The sequence below is a fragment of the Microtus oregoni genome, unplaced genomic scaffold (assembly GCF_018167655.1).
Source record: "Microtus oregoni isolate MIOR12 unplaced genomic scaffold, Mior012 000055F_ref0000237, whole genome shotgun sequence".
In the NCBI taxonomy this organism is placed as follows: domain Eukaryota; kingdom Metazoa; phylum Chordata; class Mammalia; order Rodentia; family Cricetidae; genus Microtus; species Microtus oregoni.
Genome location: NW_024543831.1, coordinates 11,317,839 through 11,342,488, shown reverse-complemented (window position 1 = coordinate 11,342,488; position 24,650 = coordinate 11,317,839). Strand labels below are relative to the sequence as shown.

The 24,650-nt window shown below is 39.0% G+C and overlaps 1 protein-coding gene across 4 annotated transcripts in view; it reads left to right on the top strand.

Annotated features, from left to right (window-relative positions):
* Dmxl2 (Dmx like 2) overlaps nt 1–24,650 on the top strand; it is a 122,147-nt gene that overhangs the window by 22,697 nt on the left and 74,800 nt on the right. For all 4 annotated transcript variants that reach the window (XM_041638391.1, XM_041638393.1, XM_041638389.1 and 1 more), the window contains exons 7-11: nt 12,158–12,336; nt 15,865–16,048; nt 18,950–19,124; nt 23,186–23,425; nt 24,031–24,302. In XM_041638391.1, the coding sequence (XP_041494325.1) occupies nt 12,158–12,336; nt 15,865–16,048; nt 18,950–19,124; nt 23,186–23,425; nt 24,031–24,302 (1,050 nt within the window). The remainder of the gene's footprint in view (nt 1–12,157; nt 12,337–15,864; nt 16,049–18,949; nt 19,125–23,185; nt 23,426–24,030; nt 24,303–24,650) is intronic.

Below are 24,650 nucleotides of genomic sequence, written 5' to 3'. Positions count from 1 at the left end.
ACTTGAGAGCAGGATCAAGTCTCCCTTCCTTCCTTCTTTCCCGTATAGGCTGAGCAAGATATCCCACCATCGGGAATGGGCTCCCAAAAGCCAGTTCATGCACCTGGGATAGGTTCTGGTGCCACTGCCAGGGTCTCCCACAACAGATCAAGCCATGTAACTGTTACTCACATTCAGAGGGCTTAGTGTGGTTCCACACAGGTTCCCCAGCTGTCAATCCCTAGTCCCTGAGCTCCCACTAGCTCAGGTGAGCTGTCTCTGTGGTTTTCCTTATCATATCTTTGACCCCCCCTCCCCCGCCTTGTTCATATGATCCCTCCTTCCTCTCTTCAGCTGAACTCCAGGAGCTCAGCCCAGAGCTTGACTGTGGGTCACTGTATCTGCTTCTATCAGTTACTGGATGTAGGTTCTATGATGATAATTAGGGTATTCACTAATCTATTCACTAATCTGATTAAAGGGGAAGGCCCTTTCAGGCATCCTTTCCACTATTGCTAGGAGTATTAACTGGGTCATCCTTGTGGATTCATGAGAATTTTTCTAACACCAGGTTTCTCCCTACCGCATAATGGCTCCTTCTATCAAGATACCTCCTTCGTTGCTCTCCTGCTTTGTTCCTCCCCCAACTCGGTCTTCTTGGTCCCTCATGTTCCCATTTCCCCATCCTCTCCCTCCTTCCCGCCCCCCAGTTTACCCAGGAGATTTTAACTATTTTTCCTTCCTGGGACCTGATGTAGGATTCCCCTCTGTATGCTTGCTATGAATACTATTGGTTAATAAAGAAGCTGCTTTGGACCTCTTGCAGCTCAGAATAGGGCAAGTCGGGTAGTCCAGGCAGATAGAGAAGGAGAGAGTAGGTGGAGTCAAAGAGAAGCCATCTAGCTGCTGCAGGAGACAGATGCCCTACACAAGATGGAACCTTACCATTAGGCCACAACCATGTGGTGGTACACAGATTAATAGAAATGGGTTAATTTAAGATATAAGAGCTAGCCAATAAGAAGCTGAGCTAATAGGCCAAGCAGTGTTGTAATAATATAGTTTCTGTGTGATTATTTTGGATCTGGGCATCTGGGAAACAAACAAACAGCCTCTGACTACAGGGACCCTCCATGTGTGTCCCTCTTAGGGTCTTCTTTTATACCTAGCTTTTCTGGGATTGTGAATTGTAGCTTGGTTATCCTTTGCTTTATATCCCATAACCACTTATGAGTGAGTACATACCCTGTTTATCTTTCTGGGCCTGGGTTACCTTACTTTGCTTGCAAATTTCAAGAAGTCATTGTCTCCCGTCTCCCTCCTCACCCCCAAGTAGTACTCCATTGTGTAAATGTACCACATTTTCTTTATCCATTCTTTGGTTGATGAGCATCTGGGTTGTTTCTAGGTTCTGGCTATTACAGATAATGCTACTATGAACATAGTTGAGCAAATGGCCTTGTGACATGATTGTACGTCTTTTGGGTATATGCCCAAGAGTAGTATTGCGGAGTCTTGAAGTAGATTAATTCCCAATTTTCCGAGAGACCACCATAATGATTTCTAAAGTGGCTGTACAAGTTTGCACTCCTACCAGCAATGGAGGAGTTTGCCCTTATTCCAAATCTTATCCATCACAAGCTGTCTTCTTTGTTTTGACTTAGCCATTCTAAGAGTTATAAGATGGTATTTCAGAGTTGTTTTGATTTATATTTCCCTGATGGCTGAGGATGTTGAGCAATTCCTTAAATGTCTTTTAGCTATTTGAGTTTCTTCTGTTGAGAATTCTGTTTAGATCTATATCCCATTTTTAAATTGGATTATTAATTTGGTATTTTGGCGTCTAGTTCTTGAGTTCTTTATATATTCTGGAGATCAACCCTCTGCCAGATGTGGGGTTGGTGAAGATCTTTTCCTATTCTGTAGGCTGCTGTTTTGTCTTATTGACCATATCCTTTGCTTTACAGAAGGTTCTCAGTTTCAGGAGGTCCCATTTATTGATTGATGCTCAGAGTCTGTGCTACTGGTGTTATATTTAGGAATTGGTATCCTGTACCAATACATTCAAGGCTACTTCCCACTTTCTCTTCTATGAGATTCAGTGTAACTGGATTTATGTTGAGGTTTTTTATCTACTTGGACTTGAGCTTTCTGCATGGGGATAGACACGGATCTATTTGCATTCTTCTACACGTTGCCATCCAGTTACGCCAGCACCATTGGTTGAAGATGCTTCCTTTTTTTTTCATTGTACAATTTTGGCTTCTTTGTCAAAAATCAGGTGTTCATAAGTGTGTCAATTAGTATCAGGTCTTCAATTTGATTCCATTGATCCATGTGTTTGTTTTTATAAATACCCAAAATCAAGCTGGGCGTTGGTGGCACACGCCTTTAATCTCAGCACTCAGGAGGCAGAGGCAGCTGAATATCTGAGTTTGAGGCCAGCCTGGTCTACAGAGTGAGTTCTAGGACATTTAGGACTACACAGAGAAATCCTGTCTTGAACCCCCCCCCCCCAAAAAAAAAAATCTGATATTTAATGAAGAGGGGAAAATTGTACATTTATGGAGAGAAAAAGACTGTAAGCATTCCATAGACAGAAGTGTGCCCTTGGATCACTTTAGGTTCTGAGCCTTAGGGACTTCTTGGCATTTCTTTCCCTTGGGCAACTGGCCATATAGTAGATACATTCACACCATGCCAGATAACAACTTGCCTTTAGCATGAAAGGAGTTCCACTTCCATCCATTTCCTGCAAATCACACAATTTTATTTTTTTTAATGGTGGACTATTATAGGTGTTGGAGCATCTGCTCAGAGGTGAAAAGCATATATTGCTGTTGTAGAGGACCTGGATTTGGTTCCCAGTACCCACATGGTGGCTTACAACTGCTTGCAACTCCAGTATCAGGGCATCCATTGACTAGCTCTGGCCTCTGTGGCCTCCTGCATACAGGTGGTGCACATAAATTTATGCAGGCACACATATATACTTAAAATAATCTTAAAACAAAACCAACTGCTTCATGGCAGGTTATGTTAGCACATTTTTATACTCGTAGCACTTGGGAAGCTAAGGTGGAGGCAGGAGGATCATTAATTCAGGACAAACTGTGGCTATGTAGTGAGAACCCTGTCTCAAGTAGTGTACCCCCCCAATAAAAGTTTACAAACAACCAAAACAAACAAGCCCACCACTATGTATATGTTTGACATTTTCTTTATCCACTTATCTGTTGACATACATATAAGCTGCCTCCAGACCTTGGTCAGTGTGAACAGTGCTGCAGCAAACACGGGTGTGCAGGTGTCTGTCCGTTTTATGCTGACTTAGATGCCTTTGGCTATATGCTCAGGAGTTAGAGTTTCTTAAAGTTTTACTTTTTGCGATGAATTCCTTTGGAAATTTAGTGAAGTACCCCTTTTTTAACCTTCACAGTGTGGTGATTTTTAAAACTGTAACATAGAATGTTTAACATTACAAAGGAAATAAGCCATTAAAACACAGCTTCAAAATATTTAAAGTATATTTGTGATAGTATACATGCTTTTAAATAAATGCATTTAATAACATTTAAAATATTGACAATTTGCATTTAATTGTGTTACGTGTAATTGAAGATTCTGTGTCTTTTCAAGGCAAAAGCTTGGGATTCCTAAGATCACTGAATTCACTCATGACTAGCTGAGTTAATCTCAAGTTGCAAACTATCCAGCTTTACTGTTTTGTGGTTTAGTAACTGCTTGGCACAGAGGCAGTTGCTCAAGAGTTGCAAGAACATAATAAGAAAATTACCACGTTGTCGACAGGAAGATTACAGTCATGTGCAGGTTAGCACTGTTTCTCATCACTAAGGATTTCTAAGTAAAATGTGTGGAAATGTTTTGAGATGTACAGCAACTCTCATGTGATATGAGAATATTTGTGATCTCGGAGACAAAATCACATGGATTGCTAACACTGCTTTCCTTTGAAGCATTCCTTCAAAAAACAGCTGTGGAAATGGAGGAGTGATTTTCTTCTTCTTGGGTTTTACTTTTTTTGTGTCTCTAGAAGCACACATTGAGATGAGGATTCACATATATGTAGTTAATATGGGAGCCGTCTTAGTCTCTTTACTGCTGCCGTGATAAACTACTCTGATATAGCTACTTTAGGGAAGAAGAAGGTTAGTTTGGGCTGTAGTTAGAGTTACAGGCCATCATAGTGATGCTATTACAGTGGCAGAAGCTTGCAATGACAGGTCATATTGTACCTTTTGTTAAGAAGCAGAGAGGAACAAATGCATGCTGCTGCTCAGCTCCCTTTCTTCATTTAATGTACTCTGGGATCCTAGCCAGGGAATATTTCTGCCCACAGTGGGCAGGTGTTGCACCTCACTTAATGCAGTCCAGTTACTCTTCCACAGGCATGCCCTGGGGCCCATCTCCCAGGTCATTCTAGAGATTGCCACCTTGACAGTTGGCAAGTCCTCACATGGGAAAGATCAGATAAAATACACTGCATTGAGGTAGATACTCGTGGAGCATGGCATTGTGCCCTTAAGTGTATTCACCGACTTAAGTCCCTGGGTACCCTGAGAGTCAGCCTTATCTTTGTATGTTGTATTCTGTATACATATTCTTCAAAATTATTTAAAATTTTTCATACAGTATATTTTGATCATATTTTTCCTCCTTCCTTAACTCTTTCCAGATCCTTTCTACCTCCTTGCCCACCCAAATTCATGTCTTTTTTTTAAAATTTATTTATTTATTAAGGATTTCTGCCTCCTCCCCGCAACCGCTTCCCATTTCCCTCCCCCTCCCCCGATCAAGTCCCCCCTCCCTAGATATTTTTTTAACACATCAGTAATTGACTGAGGACTAGCAAGGATAGAGTATTGCTTCTTAGCACTTGGCCAACTGCAGGGAAACATCAGAAATAGAGATATAGATGTTTTCAGTTGAAACTGACATACCAAAGTGCTAAGGCCTGATGGGTACAGGTGCTAGGTCAATAGCCAAATTACATTGAGTTTTGTCTGTTTGATCTTTGGGTAAGAGTGCCTCAGGATAAGCACCCCTGGTCTAGAAGTTGGGCATTTTACATTTGTATTTGACATTTAGTAATTTTCATGATTTTTTGTGAATGGCTAGACTATAGTGGAATATTATTTTAAGATGTGTTACATTTGTTTATGCTGCAGAACATTTTTTTCAATGATGCAAAGATTTGTTGCATTCTTTTATGTTACATTTCCTCATTTTATTGTAGCTGTCAGGAAAATGGCTTAGAGTTCATTTCAGTAAGCAGGATAACAGAGACACTGCTTAGTCTCAGTGTTTCCCCGTCCTCGTGGAACTGAGAAAGTGTTTTTTTACTCATTGTCTACATGGGTTTTTTTTCTTCATTTTCAGTTGAGTCCACTCACCAGCACCTCCCTAATTGTCATCAGAGACTTCCTGTTGCTGAATCCTGTGGTTAATTCTTACTTAACCTATAAGCATGAATCAGCACAATTAGTTACTTCTTTTTTTAAAGCCTTACTTTTAAAAGAGTGCTTTGAACTTACAAGAAAACTGAGGAAAGTACAGAAAAATCTCAGATTCGCCCCTCTCAGCATGCACATCTTCCCCTACTGTCCACATTCTCCTACAGAGTGGGACGTTTATTTCAGTTGATGAACTTGCACGGCAGCTGTTGGCACCCACAGTTAGGGCTTTATCTTAGGACTCACTCTGTGTCCTTGCAGTGGGTCTGATAAGTTTATAGCACATGAATCTACATTGTAGTATTGTGCATTGTCTTCACTGCCTTAGAAGTACTGTCCTCTGTCTGTAATTCTGATTGGCCTTTAGAGTTTTTATATTTTATTTCTGCAGCTTTGAGGGGCATTTTTTTTTTTTTGAGACAAGGTCCCATGGATCTCAAGTTGATTTCCTGTGTAGCTGAGGATGGTTTTCTAGTCCTTTTGCCTGTCTCTCAAGAGTACCTAGGTTCATTTTGTGGGCCGTTCTTCTAACTTCGCTCGTTCTCTTAGTTTTCAGATGCTATCTTTTGGATGCTGATGAGAAGTTTCTGTCTATCCTGCCAAACTCCCTTGATCCCTTCATCTGCACCCATGTTATTATCCTTGTGACTCTCCTTTAAGATATATTCATAGTCTACTCACTAGATTTTTAAAGCTACAGTGAGCCCACCCAGATAAATCTTGTGCTCTTCTTGATTGCCTCCATCAGGTCATCCTGAGCTACATAGTGAGACCCTGTCTCAACACTCCCTGGTATTAAGAAAAAGAAAGAAAAAATACATAATGATATCAAATTATTTGTAAGCTTTCCTTTTCATTCTGAAAAGCCAGAGGCTTTCTTTATAATGGCCCACATACAACTGTACTATTTAGGTCCAGTGATCATTCCTACAGTCGTATTTCCTGTTATTTCATCCCTTGTAGACCAGACTCCAGCTTCATTGTTCATCCACAGGTTAGACATCTGCACGCATAGCGTTGCTGTACTTGTGCTCCCAGCCTTCTATTCCCAGATGTTTACATGGCTTTTCCCTTTTACTTGTGATGTCACTTTTTCAGCAAGGTTTCTTTAAGCAACCCTTTATAAGTAGTACCCCACCTTCCAATATATTCTTCGTTCCCTTTGTCTGCCTTAATTTTGTCCATAATATTTATCATTAAGAGTCTTTATTTGCTTTCTTTTACTGTGTAACAAATCACTACACATACAGCAGCTACTGCCATACATTATTGTCTCATCTCTTTGGATTAGGAATCTTGGCGTGGGATGGCTGGGTGCTCTGATGAGGGGTGTGAATGGCTCTGGGTTCTCACCTGGAGGCCTAACTAGGGGAGAATCAGCTTCCAGGCTCACACCGGTAGCCAGTAGGCAGACTTGATTTCTTTTTTTTTTTTTTATTTATTTTTAAATATTTATTTATTTATTATATTATGTGTATAGCATTCCTTCCACGTGTGCCTGCAAGCCAGAAGGGGGCACCAGGTCTCATTATAGATGGCTGTAAGCCACCATGTGGTTGCTGGGAATTGAACTCAGGACCTCTGGAAGAGCAGTCAGTGCTCTTAACCTCTGAGCCATCTCTCCAGCCCCCAGACTTGATTTCTTTGCAGGTGCCTGACTGAAGGGATAGCTTTCTTCTGGCTTTTGGATGAGGTCACCCCCAGATCCTCAGGCTGCCCAAAGCCCTTTGCCAGATGGGCATCTTCTTTCTCCACTCCCAAATAGTCAAAATATCCAAACAATTCTCTAAGTGGCAAGCAGGTGGTCAGAGGAAACGAGCAGTCACGGCTGAACAAATGATACAGCCAGAGCAATACACTGGGAAGAAAAGTGATACAGCCAGAGCAGTACACTGGGAGGAAAAATGCCGAAACTAGATTGAAGAAACAAAATCCTGGAGAGTTTGACAAGCTTGTTTAGTCGCTTAAGAATAATAAAAAGGTATTATTTTCTGTATAGGACATAGAGATTCATAGAGAATTAAAAATAACAATTCAAAAGGATGAGTTAACCTGGGTCGTGGTGGCACACACCTTTAATCCCAGCACTCGGGAGGCAGAGGCAGGTGAATCCCTGTGAGTTCGAGGCCAGCTTGGCCTACAAGAGCTAGTTCCAGGACAGCTAGGACTGTTACACAGGGAAACCCTGTCTCGAAAAACCAAAAAAAAAAAAAAAAAAAAAGAAAGAAAAAAGGATGAGTTAATAAAGGAAAATCATAGAAAAAATAGTTTGAAAAATAGTATAATTCAGATTTTTTTCTTAAATTTACTTATTTTTGAGTGTATATTGGGGTTGGTTGGGGAGCTCATGTGTGTGCCAGTGTATACAGAGGACAAGTTTTTGGAATTGATTCTCTACTTCTGTCATGTGAGTCCTAAGAATAGAACTCATCGAGATCCACTTGCCTCAGCCTCCCAAGGGCTGAAATTAAAGGTGCTTGACACCAGACCTGGCAGAAAGTTGGCTTCTTGATAAGTCTGTGTATGGAGATAATCAAATGTAATGATTACTGCTTCTGAATTATTAAAATTGTATAGCAGATGAATCAAGAATGGTACATTTGAGTTGGGGTGTCACTCAGTGGCAGAGCACTTTGTTGAGTGTGTGTAGGCCTCTGAGTCCTGTAGGGTGTTTTTTTTCTTAATTAATTGTGTAGACCAGTTGGCCTTTAACTCTCAAATATCTCTTTGCCTCTACTTCTTGAGTGCTGAGATTAAAGTTGTACATGACCATTCCTGGTGATACGCTTTTATTTTTTTACTTTTTTTGGTTTTTCAAGACAGTTTCTTGGTAGCTTTGGAGTCTGTCCTGGAACTAGCTCTGTAGACCATGCTGGCCTCGTACTTATATATTCACCGGCCTCTGCCTCCCGAGAGCTGGGATTAAAGGTGTGCACCACCACCACTCAGCATTCGTTTTTATTTTTTGAGACAAGGTCTGACATAGCTCAGACAGGCCTCAAACTCACGCTTAACTGAGGATGACCTTGATTCCTGGTCCCACCACCTCCACATAGACCTGGGTCTATGCCACCATACCAGGTTGGGTATACAGTCTTTTTTTTTTTTTTTTTTTTTTTTTTTGGTTTTTCGAGACAGGGTTTCTCTGTGGCTTTGGAGCCTGTCCTGGAACTAGCTCTGTAGACCAGGCTGGTCTCGAACTCACAGAGATCCGCCTGCCTCTGCCTCCCGAGTGCTGGGATTAAAGGCGTGCGCCACCACCGCCCGGCGGGTATACAGTCTTTTGACAGAGTTATTGGCACTGTATTTTACTTACGGCATTGGGCACTGAACCTAGGACTTTGTACATGCAAGGTAATCCTACCACTGAAGTACATCCTCAGCCCTTTCCCCATTTAAAGATATTTTTGAGATTCAGAGAGATGGCTCGGCAGGTAAGGGCATTTGCCATCAAGATGGACAACTTGAATTTGATTCCTGGGACCTATGTGGATGAAGGAGAAAACGAACTTCCATAAGTTGTCCTTTGTTCTCCACTTGCTTGCTATGGTGTATATGTGTGCCCACTCACAGGCACACTTGAACACATACACACACAAATAAATGATAAGATGTAATAAAAAATTTTAAAAAATTGTCTTGAGACAAGGTCTTAGTTGCTAAAGCTGCGGTTGAACTTCTGATCTTCCAGCCTTATCTTTGCCTGTAGCTGGGGTGACATGGTCATGCCTCTAGGCTTTCCCACTTATCACTGTACAGTTTGCTAAAAAACCTGTGTATGATAATCAGATTCATTATTGGAATGTCTTTTTGAATTCTCATCATTAATGAATCTGAAAGATGCTTTTGTCCTTTGTGTAGGAATAATTCACAAGACTAAAGCTCCTCAAGGTTCTCCACTTTGGTTATATATTCAAAAACAAAATATCTCTGTCTTTGAATTTTTATTGCACACAGCCTTAGCAGATTGCTGAGACTTTTTCTTGTTTACCATATTTCAGTTCTCCAGAGAACTGTTAATTATTCTTATGGAAGGATAAAATTATTTTATTGATAAATATCCTTTGAAGGTTAGTTAGCAAATGTGTCAGAATTTAAAAAGATTATTCCTCAGGTTTTTGAAAAGATGAAGTATTAATTAAGATTCTCTTGAGAAAAAGAACAGAAATTGACTTTGGAAGGCTGGGCAGTTTTTGTCCCTACTGCCCATCTGTTCTGTTGATAAAGCTGGGTTTCTGTGCTTGATGAAAGGATGGGGGTTCAAGGATGCCCCAGAGAAGAGAGCACTTCCTACTCCTCTGCAGCACATGCTGACAGGACTTCAGATCATCTCTCATGGGGCTCCCATCCAATTACTTTCCAGATTTTGAATATTATTGGATACTTTTGCTGATAATCCATTTCTTATAAATGTGGAATTAAATTTTTCTTGGGCTTAAAGGTATTTGGAATTTTTATCTGAACTTAAATAAAATCTTATTTATTCATGAACCATTTCTACTCATAAGGTACTTGATTAGATCTTTTCTTTTTTAACAGTCTCTTAGTATGTAATCCAAGCTAGTCTAGTCTTGAGACAGGTGTGTCCCAAGAGCTTGCTGACCAGCCATACAAGCCAGAATGGTGGGCTTCTCATTTAATGGGAGACCTGCTTCAAGGTGATAAAGTACAGAATGATAGAGGAAGGTACCTGAGTCCTTTGGGGTCCTCTTCTGCCTCCACGTGTCTGTACATAGGTGCATGCACATGCATACTCAGTGTGGATTTAACACACACACACACACACACACACACACATACTCAAACCCACCCACGCACACATGCACAAACACATGACAAAATAAGTGCTGTTGTCATACCTGCAAGTACTATAAGAATGGAAATGATTTTTACAATTTTATTTACTGCTTGTTTTATGTTTTTTTTTGTTGTTGGTGGTGGGTTTTTGTTTGTTTAGTTTGTTTTTTGTTTTTTGTGTTTTTTTTTCCTTTTGAGACAGGGTTTCTCTGTGTTGTTGCTCTGTAGACCAAACTGGTGTCGAAATCACAGTTATTCACCTGCCTTTGCCTCCTGAATGAGTGATGGGGTTAAAAGTATACCACCATCACTTGGCTTGTTTTGTGATGTTTTTACATTGTTATTTTTTAAAAGTTTTTAAGATTTATTTATTTTTTATTTTTTAACTATAAACTGATTGGCCCATTAGCTCAGGCTTCTTACTAACTCTCTCTCTCTCTTTTGGTTTTTTGAGACAGGGTTTCTCTGTAGCTTTGAAGCCTGTCCTGGAACTAGGTCTTGTAGACCAGGCTGGCCTTGAACTCACAGAGATCCACCTGCCTCTGCCTCCCAAGTGTTGGGATTAAAGGCATGCACCACCACCGCCCTACTCTTACTAACTCTTATAACTTATATTAGCCCATTATTCTTGTCTTTGTTAGTGACATGGCTCAGTACCTTTTTCAGTGAGGCAGTCAAATTTTGCTTCTTCTGTGGCTGGGCCAGGAATGCAGACCAAACTTTTCTCTTCAAAATTTATTTTATTTTATGAGTTTTTTTTGTCTGAATGTATATATTTGTACCCCCTGCATGCCTGGTGCCCATAGAGGTCAGAAGAAGGTATTGGATCCCTTAAAACTGGAGTTACAGATGGTTGTGAACTGCCATGTGGGTGCTGGGAATTGAACTCAGGCCCCCTGTAAGAGCAACAAGTGCTCTTAACTGCTGGGCCAACTCTCCAGCCCTTCTCTTTAATCTTTATTTTTTATTTTATTTGTGTGCGCGTTTTAAAGAGTTGTAAAAAGGAAAGTAAAGAAAAACATTAAGTAAAGAAAGTATATTATAAAGAAAACACTTTGTGTTTACAAAGAATAATCTTAGCCATATACCTATGTGATTTATGAAGCTTGCTTGTTTACTGTCATCTATTTGTCCCTGTAGAAAAGATTTGCTGATTTTTAATTTAGAGTAGGAAATAATCTGTATTTAAGATGAGTTTTGGGCTGGAGAGATGGCTCAGTAGTTAAGAGCTTTGCTTGTTCTTCCAAAGGTCCTGAGTTCAATTTCCAGCAACCACATGGTGGCTCACAACCATCTGTAATGAGATTTGGTGCCCTCTTCTGCCCTGCAGGGATACATGCAGGCAGAATGCCGTATACATAATAAATAAATTAAATTTAAAAAAAAAAGATAAGTTTCACCCTTGCAGATACTTTAAAACAGGAAAGAATGACAGTGACTGATAGATAATTCATCATCTTTTTTATCCTTCCTTATGTCCAATGGACTGGTTTCTGCCCTCCAGGCATCTGCAGATCTTAATTTAGCATTAGTCTCTGCTTGAAAAATGCCAGTACACACAGAAGACTGATGAGGAAAAAGTCCCCCTCCCCTTTTTTCTTTTGTTTTTTTGAAACAGGGTTTCTCTGTAGCTTTGGAGCCTGTTCTGGAACTAGCTCTTGTAGACCAGGATGGCCTTGAATTCATAGAGATTCTCTGCATCTGCCTCCCGAGTGCTGGGATTAAAGGCATGTGTGACCACCCCTGGCCATTTATTTTTTAAAGTAATAGAATATTATTTTAGTTTTTGTTTTGTAATATGTTGTTTACATATTGTGTTTTAAAGATTTTCTTGTTTTAGAACTCACACTACCACATTTTGAATTGTATATGTACAAATTAGTTTTACATGGCTCTGTCTTTTGCAGGATGACTGTCTTCTGAAAGTATGGTACCCTATGACTGGCTGGAAGTCTTCAATCATACCTCAGGATCACCATGAAGTGAAAAGGAGACAGGCATCTACTCAGTTTTCCTTTGTTTACTTGGCACATCCTCGAGCAGTGACAGGTTTCTCATGGCGTAAAACTAGCAAGTATATGCCCAGGTTGGATACATGTTTCATAAAACACTAACTTGTATTTTTTATGTTTGTAGGATAGTGAAAATGCAATCTTCACTGTACTGGTATGTAGTGATTAACAGTATAGACTGAAATGAAGCTGTCTGGATTCAGGGTCTACTGCTGTGAGCTTGTGAATAGATTTCTTCAGTTCTTTCTCAGTTTTTCACTGTTGAATGAGGGTAGTAATAATACCATCTCAGAGAGCGGTAAGGCAGATGTGCTTGTGGACATGAAGGCCATAGCCCATATTATTTGTTCAGGCAACATGAACTGCTATTGTGAGTAGTAATATTAGTGGTAGAAGATTCTGAAAAGGATATTTTTGCTAGTAAATTGGAAAGCACACATTGAGGAAAAGGAACAAACTCATTAATAAAGTGCATGGTTGTGAGATTATGATATATAGTGAATAAACTGGGTAGGTTGCGCCTTTCTGATGCTAGGGTTACCCGTAGGACCTTCTCAGAGCTTTTAGCAAAGGGTTTTGTTGACATAAATAGCCCACTTTCCTTAATGTTCATATTGCATGCACGTGTATTTGTGTGTGTGTTGAGATGGTGTCGTGCTAACTAGAGCTAGAACATATGTGGCTGAAGTATTTATTGTTTTGATTAATTAGTCACTTTTTTATAACTGTGAAGCACTGGTTCTGAGACTTCCCAAATATATTAAAATCTGCAGATGCTCAAGTCCTTTATATAAAATGGTACATTATTTACATGTAACCTACACATATCTTCCCATGTACTTCTCTGGGTTATTTACAATAACTCTTTTTTAAATTGCTTTATAAATAATACCATTCAAAATTTCCACTTCCTCCTCTCCTCCCATTTCCCTCCCGCTCCCCCACTCACTCTCCCTCCCTCCCTCCCCCTCCAGTCCTAAGAGAGGGCAGGGTACCCTGCCCTGTGGGAAGTCCAAGGCCCTCCCCCCTTCATCCAGGCTTAGGAAGGTATGCTTCTAAGTAGACTAGGATCCCAAACAACCAGTACATGCAGTAGAGACAAATCCCAGGGCCATTATCATTGGCTTCTCAGTCGGCCCCAATTGTCAGCCACATTCAGAGGGTCCAGTTTGATCACATGCTCATTCAGTCCCAGTCCAGCTGGCTTTGATGAGCTCCCATTAGATCAGGCACACTGTCTCAGTGGGTGGACCAACCCCTCGTGGTCCTGACTTCCTTGTTCATATTCTCCTTCCTTCTGCTCTTCAACTGGACCTTGGGAGCTCAGTCCACTGCTCCGATGTGGGTCTCTGTCTCTATCTGCCTATGTCGCCGGACGAAGGTTCTATGGTAATATAGTCATCAGTCTGACTACGGGACAAGGCCAGTTCAGGCACCCTCTCCTCTACTGCCCAGGGTCCTTGCTGGGGACATCCCCGTGGACACCTGGGAACCCCTCTGGAGCCAAGCCTCTTGCCAACCCCAAAATGGCTCCCTTAATTAAAATATCTTCTTCCCTGCTTCCATATCTGTCCTTCCTCCATCTTAACCATCCCACTCCCCCAAGCTTTCCCCAGCCCTCCCCTTCTCCCTTCTTTCTCCCCTTCTCCTCCTCCCCCTACCCCTACAATAACTCTTATAGCATAGATGCTTTGTAATTTCTTTTTTCTTTTACTTTTATTTGTAGAGGAAAATATCACGAAAAAGCCTGTAAATTTTCAGTGTAGATGCATTTTTTTCTAAAAAATATTTTTAGAACCATCTGTTTGGAGGTTTAATTATATAAAATTTCCCTCATTGTTATGATATCTCTTAAAGCTATTCAAAAGATTAAATAAACTGCAAACATCACGTACAGGCAATTTCCATATTGTATGTAAAAATTGAAGAGCACAGTTGGCTGCTAAGAAGCTTGCTTAGGAAGGCTTATTCATTTGCTAAAAGTATCTCAGAGCAGTTTATACATGACAGAAACGGCACATTATATGGAGATAACATGGGGAACTCATCTGTCTTTGGAGTCCAAATGAAAGGTTTATTTGATTCATTCAAAAGATACTGAATCCTGAATTCTAGATGCCAAAGACTGAAGTCCACAGCCTTGCTAAAGGAGCATCTCATTTTGAACCTTTGTTTTATTTAATGCCCTCTGTACAAATATGTGGTAGTTACAATAACTAATAAGACAGCTTACATTTACATTTAAAAAGGTTCATTTTAAGTTATTTACATCTATTGTAAACATTTGAGAAATAATTTTTAAACTTTTGACTAAGTTGGATTCTGTGTAAGCAGTTTTTTAAAGTACTTAGTTATTAATATTTTTTATTTTATGTGTGTGTGTGTATTTTTCCTGTACACATGTCTGTACATCACATGGCTTAGAGAGGCCAAAGAGCATGTCAGATCCCCTCGAATTGGAGTTACAAATAGTTTTGAGCCATTATTTGGATGTTGGGACTGAACCTTGGTCTGTGGAAGTACTGCTGCAAGTGCCCTTTGCCATTAAGACATTTTTTTTCGGTCCCAAAATCTATTTATTTTTCATGTGTATATATGTTTGCCTAAATGTGTGTATGTACACCACACCCCGCCAGAAGACATTGGAACCCCTGGAACCAGGGTTATGGGTGGTTGTGAACTGCCATGTGGGTGCTGGGATTGAATGCTGGTCTGCTTTAACTAGAAGCAAGGACTCTTTTAACAGCTGAGTAATCTTTCCAGCTCCATAAGCAATTTTTTTTTTTTGAGATGGGTTTCCCAGTAGTCCTGGAACTAGCTCTGTAGACCAGGCTGGCCTTAAACTCACAGAGATCCACCTGCCTCTGCCTCCTGAGTGCTGGGATTAAAGGCGTGCGCCACCACCGCCTCGGTTTACATAAGCAGTTTTTATAAAGAGGCTATAATTTAGTTTGTAGAGCATTTGCCTGCTGTGCCCAAGGTCCTGGATCTAGCCCAAACAGAAACAGACATCCAGACAGACACACACAACACATGCATGCACGTGCACAAGTCGGGGGAGAGCAGAACAAGGATGGGAAGAGGATTTCTTTGTTCTTTTATAATAAGCACTTAATGTATTCATGGCGTTTGATGTTACACCTTTAAGTTAATAACTTTGATTGACAGTTTGTAATGATAGCCTTCTTACAGTTGCATTAAGAAGGGGCTTATTTGTTTGCCTATTTATGACTTTGAATTGTCAGGATGTCAGAAATGGAACTATTGCCATAAACTAAATAGCTATATTTAGTGACTTTTATTATGAGCCCTCTCTAACTTAGAGTAGTTAGGTTTTCTTCTATTTGTTTAGAAGATGCTAATGTTCTCTAGAGCCTTGTTTTCTTTAGCATTTGTATAGTCAAGCAGAAATTGCTACAGCAATTGTCAAGGCCATTTCCCAGTTCTTACAGTGTCTTGGGAAACAACTTCAAGCCCTTCAAGTTACTTTTTTCCTATAGTGTTTTATATTAATGCAGTCATAGACATGAATAGCCAATATTACAGCTTTTAGTCCATGAATGACATGATGCTCAGCGTTGTATGTTTCTCTTTGCTGTTAGGGGTTCTGTCTGTAATGTCTTACTGACATCATGCCATGATGGTGTGTGTCGGCTCTGGGCAGAAACGCTGTTACCAGAAGACTGTCTTTTGGGTGAGCAGATTTGTGAGACCACTACCTCCAGCGTCGCCAGCAACCTTTCTCATGCTGGAAAACACAAAGACAGAATCCAACATGCTCTTGAGGTATTATAATATGTAAAGTGATAAAAACATTTTGAAAATTTGTTTTGCTGAGTATGGTGTACATGAACATGTGGTGAAGTTAATAGTGAATTTTTACTTTATGCTTGTGGGATTACTCAGTGTGTGCTGTTATGAAGCTGCACATAGTTAGTGATGATTTTAGGCATCTAGTCTAGATAAGTAACAAATGTGATGTTTCCATATAGCTAGTGATGATTTTAGGCATCTAGTCTAGATAAGTAACAAATGTGATGTTTCCATATAGTTAGTGATGATTTTAGGCATCTAGTCTAGATAAGTAACAAATCTGATATTTCCATGTTGCAGGTCAAATGTCAATCTGTAGGAGTTCTTAGCTTTAACTAGTAAAATATGTAAAAGTCATTGAAATTAATTCTAAATGCTTTGTTTTTATTTCATTTTTGTTCCTTAGGAATAATGATGATTATTTATTAAGATGTTAGGCAGAGAAGCTCTATGTGGTAGACCTGGATTTGGTGTTGCGTGCCTGTAATTCCACCACCTGAGAGGCAGAGGCAGGATTGAAAATTTAATGCCAGAGTAAGACTGTCTGAAAAATAAAAAACAAAACACAACTGTATAACAAGAACAAAAAGCAGCTTACAGAAAATATGCTGGACTACATGAGATTCTGTCTCAGAATAGAATATATATATATATATATAAAAGGAACAGAATAGAAGTCAAAAAATAAGATAAAGAACAAAATCTTTATGAGAAATTGCTTATTATATTAACTAATGTGCAAAAGGAATGAATGAGGCATACATAGCATTCAAAGACATTTTATATAGTAAATATGCTTACAACTGTTTTTATTGTACAAGAAAGCCACCCTTATTCTAAATATTTATTTACTTAATATTTTATGTGTATGAGTGTTTTGCCTGCATTTATGTACATGAATGTCTGGTACCCTTGTGGAGATTCAGAAGAGGAAGTTCTCAGATCTGCTGAAACTGGAGTCAGATGATTGTGAGCCAACATGTGGGTGCTGGGAATTGAATCTGGATCCTCTGTAAGAGCAGATAGTACTCTTTAACTGTTGAGCCATCTCTCCAGCCCAAGATGGCTTAATCTAAAACTATGTTAAGAAGGGGGGGGGAGATAATAGAATTTATAATCCAACTTTTACAGTCATGTATATATGTATAAATTTTCTTTGTATGATTAAGATCATATTGCATGGCATATTTCATAGCTTGTTTTCTGCACGCTACACACATCACTTTCATTATGAGTTATGCTTGTGTGTTATGTAGTTTAATGGCTGTGAACATGGTACTCTGAATTTATGTGAAACAGGCAGGCTCTAGTAACTAAGTTTATTGTTTATGATTGGGAACTAATCATACTTTTTAAAAAAATGGCCAAAACTTAAATGAATTTAAAGCAAGTCAGAATAGTTCAAATTACCGTTTTGGTTTTATATAGAAATTTAATGGGAGAAAGTACTGAAATATTAGCTAGTGCTTACTAATATATATTTATATAGCATGTTTTATCTTAAAATTATACATAAGCATCTGATGACCGTCTTTGTGCCCTCTATGATGCTTCATACATTTCTTTTTAGTAAAACATATGGCAGTGATTTGACAAGCTTTTGCTATCTTTTAACAATCTTATTAATAATGTTTAAATATTTTTTTAGAAGATAAGGCCTAATCTTAAGTGTACCATGTAGAATTTTGTTGTGTAGGTACATTTTAACTTAAATTCTGTTGGTCAGCACTCAGGCGACACTTTAGTGGTTAAACTTGCCTAGCACACTGTTTTGTATTTCCAGTATCATGTATGAAACCCCTCACCGTGAGGTTTATGTGGTTGTATACATACTTTGTTCCTAGGAGAAAAATAAATAGTAATAAGTCTTTATAGAATGTCAAGTATCTATTTAAAAAAATTGATAGGCAGTTTGGGCGAGAAGGTCTAAGCATTCAGCAACTCTGTGGCAGGGAGACTCTAGAGAACATACCCTGAAATGGTACTGTTTTCTGCAAGGAAAGGATAATTGTTGGAAAACTGAGAAGGAGGATCAACTACATTATTTTAGTAGAAAAGAATTGGCAACATGCTGTTGCTTTCTTACTATGAGAACAAAGGAAAAGAATGGGAAGTTTTATAAAGTATGGTTTTGAGGGTAGGGTAAGTTACAGCCTAAGAAGTGGGGTTGTGGGATGAAGAAGTTATGCTAAGAATGATTGTGGCCCCACATCCAAAATGGAACATGTGAGTAGGTATGTTGTGAAGAGTTTTGACTTTATAGCTGCAACTTAATTTAAATCCCACATGCCAGGGGCTTGGGAGATAGAGAGTTCAGTGCCAGATCACTGACCTTGAAGTGTATTGCACTGGACTCTGTCTCCAGCAAGTAGTGGGCATAGCCTACCACTGCAATAAGGGCATTCCTGTCTGCTCTCAGTGACTCCCATTCTGCTTTGTGTCCTGGTTTCCTCTTTATAGTGGGGATAATACATTTGTAGTTTAAGTCAATATCTAATTCTACTTGAGTTTTAGGAGGCATTGCCCCTCCTGGTAAAGGGATTCAGGGACTTTGTGTTCTTCTGAGTAGTAAGTCTCATTTCAGTACAGGGTACTCTTAAGCACCCCCACCTTCCTGTGCCACGGAAATAGTCTTTGTTAACCAGGAGCCCTTACTCATGGTTTATGCGCACGAGTAAGTACTTTTCAGCAACTACTTTTTGCCTTAAAAACTACAAATTTTTAAGAATTGTGGAGCATATATCCAAAATTGTTTTCTTGTAATTAAGAAAGCATATTTTAAAATCATCAGTTCCACGGGGGCCAGCTCTTAAAATTCTGAGTAGTGGAAAGTTTTTGGTTCACATTGGTTAGGACATTACTCTTCTGTTCTAGACAATACACCATTTGAAGAATTTAAGGAAAGGACAAAGGAGATCTTCTGTTCTTGTAACTCATACCGAGTTGATGCCTGACAAGACTGCAACCCATGAAGTCCAGAGACACATTTCTCACCATGCCAATGCCCTGTGTCATTTTCACATTGCAGCAAGCATCAATCCTGCCACAGGTAACGAAGAAGAAGAGTTATTTTTTATAAATATATTGAAATAAGAAAAATATATTGAAACATAGTTTATTTTGTAACCTGGTTTTATTTTATGTTGTCCTTTAAAATACTTCTTGGAGTGGAAATATAACAAAAGGTAGTCTTTCTTTAGTTGGGTCTATATGATTTTTTTTCCTTTTATTTTTTTCAAGACTGGGTTTCTTTGTGTAACAGTCCTGGCTGTCCTGGGTCTCACTTTGTAGATCAGGCTAACATCGAACTCACTAAGATTTACCTGCCTCTGCCTCCCAAATGCTGGAATTAAAAGTGTGAGCCACCACCGCCAGATTAGGTCTATGTGATTTTTATTGGGTAATTTCCATAAGTATTTTTGAACATCTTTGTCTACAAAGGGTTCCAAGGAAATTAGAGCTTTACTTGAGCCTAGGAACACAAATGGTGATAGCTTGGGTAATTAGCATATGCTCTATTTAATAGTTCATACCTCAGTGTAGTTTATTTTCTATATGCTTTCTACCTATGTTTAGCTAGAAAGATATTTTTCTTTAGCCCTGGTATCTTCTTTTAGTCTGTCCTCTTATCTAGGCTAAGAATTAATAGAAGCAGGTTTTATGCTGGCAGAAGCATATTTGAGAGCTTCTATTTAAGGGCATCGTGTTTTATTTGGTCTAAAATATATATATAGAAAGGCTGTAAATTTCTTCATTGCTGATAGAACTGTATTTATATAAATACAGCTCTACTTATCAGCTGGAGGTCTGTTGCTTTAGGGTAAAAGGGATTATTATTATTATTATTATTATTATTATTAATCTATTTAGTTTACAGTATGGCCCCAGGCCCCCATCCTCCCCTTTCAGTCCCTCTCTTCCATCCCTCCCATCCCCCAATTCCTTCTTCTACCTTCTCCATCCAGGAAAGGGCAGATTTCTTATGAGAATCAACAAAACATGGCATATCAAGTTGCAGTAAGACTAGGCACCTCCCCATGTATTAAGGCTGAGCAAGGTGACCCAGTGTCAGGAGTAGGATCCAAAAAGCCAGTTAAAGAGTCAGAGACAGCTCCTGTTCCCGCTGTTAGGAATAAGAGGACCAGGCTACACAACTGTAATATAAATGTACAGTGCCTAGATCTGTCTCATGTAGACCCCCTGGCTGTCGAGTCAGTCTCTGTGAGCCCCCATGAATGTAGGTGAGTTGATTCTGTGAGCCTTCCCGCTGTGTCCTTGACCTCCCCCCCCCTTGCCTCCTACCATCCTTTCTCCTCCTCTTCCACAGAATTCCTGCACTTCACCTGATATATGTCTGTGGGTCTCTGCTTCTGCCTCCATCAATTGCTGGATGATGCCTGTCTGACAATTGGCCCAGACACCAATCTGGTCACAGGAGATAGCCAATAAAGACTACTTACCCACTATTACTAGGAATCTAAGCTGGAGTCCTCCCCATAGACTTCTGGGAGATTCCCCTGCTCCAGGCTTCCACCTGACCCAGAACTGCTCCCCACACCTAGCAATCCCCCTTAGCACTCTCTCCCTCCTGCTCCCCTTCCCACTCATGTTTCCATCCTTACCTGCCCTTGTCCACTCATGAAATCCTTTCCATTTCCCTTCCTAGGGAGATCTGGGTGTCTCTCCCTGCCCCCTCCTCCCATCATCTTTTCTTTTTACTTAGTCTCTGGGTTTGTGAATTGTAGCATAGTTATCAAAAGGGTTTCATCTTTAAATGCTTACTGTTAAATTCTCTGAGTATAATGATTTACTTAGTGAATACAGTTCCTATAATCTGATCTTTAACAGTGACTGCAGATGTGTGCTGCCCAGTGACCTTGAAATGTGACTGTTTAGAATTGAGGCTTGCTGTACTGTACACACTGGATTTCCTAAACAGTATATAAAAAATGTGAAATTTCTTGTTAATAATTTTATTTCAGATTGACTACTTGTTGAAATTTTATTTTTAGTATTTTGGGAGAAATAAAATATGTTACTAAAGTTAAATTTACATGTTTATTTTAAACTTACATAATTATTAAGACTTTTTTAATTAAAAATAATTTTTTGATACAATACATTCTGATCATTGTTTCCCTGCTCTCATCTCCAGGGTCTTTCCCACCTCTCTATTCATCCAACTTCATGCCTTTCCTCTCTCTCTCTTTAGAAAACAAACATGCAAATAATAAAAAAGAATAAAAAACAAAGAAAAAAACCACAAATGTGCCTATACACACATACACACATACAAAAAGCAAAAAGTACCCCCCAAAACAAAAACAAACAAAACTTCCAAATAATAAAAACTCAAAATCAAATTTCATAATACATAAGCAGAAGATCAGGTAAAGTAAAAAAAAAAAGCCCATATAAGCAATATGAGACAAAAACGTCCAAAAACTCCACTGAGCATTTTTTGTATTTATGCTTTCTACTGCTGAGGCTGCCCCTAAGTGTGGTTTATATACCCAGTGAGACTCCATTGGAGAAAACTAAATTTTCCTTTTCAATGCTTATCATAACTGGAGATAGCCTTTTGGTTAGGGATGGGAGCTCCTGTCTGATTTGCCCTGGGTCAGTGCTGGAACCGAAGTGTGGAATTTTCATGGGGATTGCATTGAATCTGAAGATTGCTTTTGGTAGGATGGCCATTTTTACTGTGTTAATCCTACTGATCCATGAGCATGGGGGATCTTTCCATATTCGGATATCTTTTTCAGTGTCTAGAAGTTCTTACTATGCAAGTCTTTCACTTGCTTGGTTAGAGTTATCCTCACATATTTTTCTAGTTGGGGGAGCTATTGTGAAAGGTATTATTCCCCTGATTTAGTCTGTCATCTGTATATAGGATATCAACTGATTTTTGTCTATTAATTTTATATCATGCTACTTTGTTGACAGTGCATCAGCTGTAGGAGTTTGCTGGTGGAGTTTTTAGGGCCTTTCATGTATAAAATATCATATCATCTGCAAATAGTTATTCTTTTGACTTTTTCCTTTCCAACCTGTATGCCCTTGATCTCCTTCAGTTGTCCTATTGCTCTAGCTAAGACTTTAATAAGTGCTGTATTGACTAGGTATGGAAAGAGAGGACATTCCTATCTTGTTTCAGATTTTCATGGAAATGCCTTTCATTTCTCTCCACTTAAGCTGGGCTGTGGGTTTGTCATGTATTGCCTTTATTATGTTGAACTATATTTCTTGTATTGCTAATGTCTCCAGGACTTTTTATTATGAAGGGATATTAGATTTTGTCAGAGGCCTTTTCTGAATTTAAAGAGATGATCATATGGTTTTTGTCCTTCAATATGTTTATGTGGATTAGATCCATTTGCCTGCAAATTTCAATATGTCATTATTTTTTACCACTGTGTAGCACTCTGTTGTATAAACGTACCACATTTTCTTTATCAATTCTTTGGTTGAGGGGTATTTAGATTGCTTCCAGGTTCTGGCTATTAGAAATACTGCTGCTATGAACATAGTTGAGCACATGTCCTTATGGTGTGATTGAGCATTCTTTGGGTTTATACCCAAAAGTGGTATTCTGGGTCTTGAGGTTGATTGTTTCCTAATTTTCTAAGAAATCGCCGAACTGATTTCCAAAGTGGCTATAAAAGTTTGCACTCTTCAGCAATGGAGGAGTGTTCCCTTTACCCTACATCCTCACCAGCATAAAGCTCAAAGTGATCCCACTGAAATCAGGAATAAGACAAGGTTGTCCATTCTCTCCATATCTGTTCAGTGTAGTACTTGAAGTTCTTACATGTCTTATAGTTCACCGCCTTTTCTCAAAACCAGGATTCAACTAAGGTTGTTGTGTTTCTATATTTGGTTTTGAAATTAGTACTGTAATTTAATTTCATGTCAGAATGTCATTAGTTCTTAATATTTACAGTTACCATTAAATTCAGTTAAAGTTGTTACAAGTCCTGGTGGAATCATGCTGACGTGGTATTTGGCCCCTTCTCTGGATAAGCAAATGATTAATCGTGATAAGCAGTTGCTGTGTTTTTAAAGAAATGGAGCGTCATATTGAAAGTTTAATCTTTTTTGTTTCCACAGATATTCCAAATGTTTTGGTTGGCACTTCATTTAATATCGATGATGTCAATGGGGGATTTGTAGTTCATTGGTTAAATAACAAGGAATTTCATTTTACGTCATCCACTGAAATATTTATGCACCAATTGCGGAAACTTTCTGAAAAACAATTAGATGATGAAAGTGGTGACGCAGCCAGGGAAGACGAAGAGCGCTCTCAGGAGGAACGAGAGAGGGGCTTGCGTATGAGATTAGACCATGGTTGGTGTTGTTTGTTTATGGGTTTTTTTTCCCCATTAAAAATAACTTTGTGGTATCTAAGTTTGAATTCTCCCTTCTTTCTTGTTTTCAGTACTGGTTATCTCTCAGATTAGGCACTGTGCTTGTCCTGACTCTAGCTGTTGTTTTGTTTATAATGTGGACTTAAACCCAGGGCCTCATGCAGGCTAGGCAAGAGCTACTCCCTTAGCCTGTTTCATTTGATTTTGAGACACAGCATGCCTACATGCCAGACTGGCCCTGAGCTTGAGCTCCTCCTGCCTCAGGCCTCCTGAGTAGGTTGGGTTATAAGCTTGTGCTTCCATGCCAGGCAAACTCTGTATATATATTTTGTTATATTTCCTTGACTAATGTAGTACTTTAGAAGCCATATTGTTTTTTGAGAAATATGTTTTGCTAATTTTAACAATGAAAATATGATGAAATTTTCATTTATCTAAAAATAATAAATATAGTAATTTCAATTCAGACAAGAAAATACTTTCCCCAACCACAAATTGGAAAGGTACTTTATAATTTTGAGTTTCTAAATGAATTTTTATAGTATTATTTAGTTTATATTCTGACAAATATATTTTCTGATTTAGAATTATCTCTGGATAGAGAATCTGAGGCAGGTACAGGATCGTCAGAGCATGAAGATGGAGAAAGAGAGGGAAGTCCTAGAGCCCACCCAGGGCCTAGCATCCCAATACCACTGCCTACAGTTCTGCTCGACCGGAAGATTGAAACACTGCTGACAGAGTGGAATAAGAACCCTGACATGCTATTCACTATACACCCTGTAGATGGAACCTTTCTAGTGTGGCACGTGAAGTACTTGGATGAATATAACCCTGGAATATTTAGACAAGTCCAGGTATATTTCCTTGATGAAAATACATTTTTAAAATAACACGATGCTATATAGACTTCACAGATTTTTCAGAATTACTAAAAAATTTAGTAATTTTTAAAACAGAAAATACATATTCTTGTTTTCAAAGAGGATCAGTACTATGAATTTTACACATTTAGTTAACTCAAAGAAAATTAATTTTTTCTTTTTTTTGAATCACTGAGTATTTGAATTACTCAAATACTTTATGAGAAATACTTTTTTAGTATTTCTAAGGAAACTGCTTTGAAAATGAGTTTTCGAGTTTCTGTCTCTCTGCCTCTGTCTCTCTGTTTCTCTCGAGACAGGGTTTCATGTAACCAGACTGGT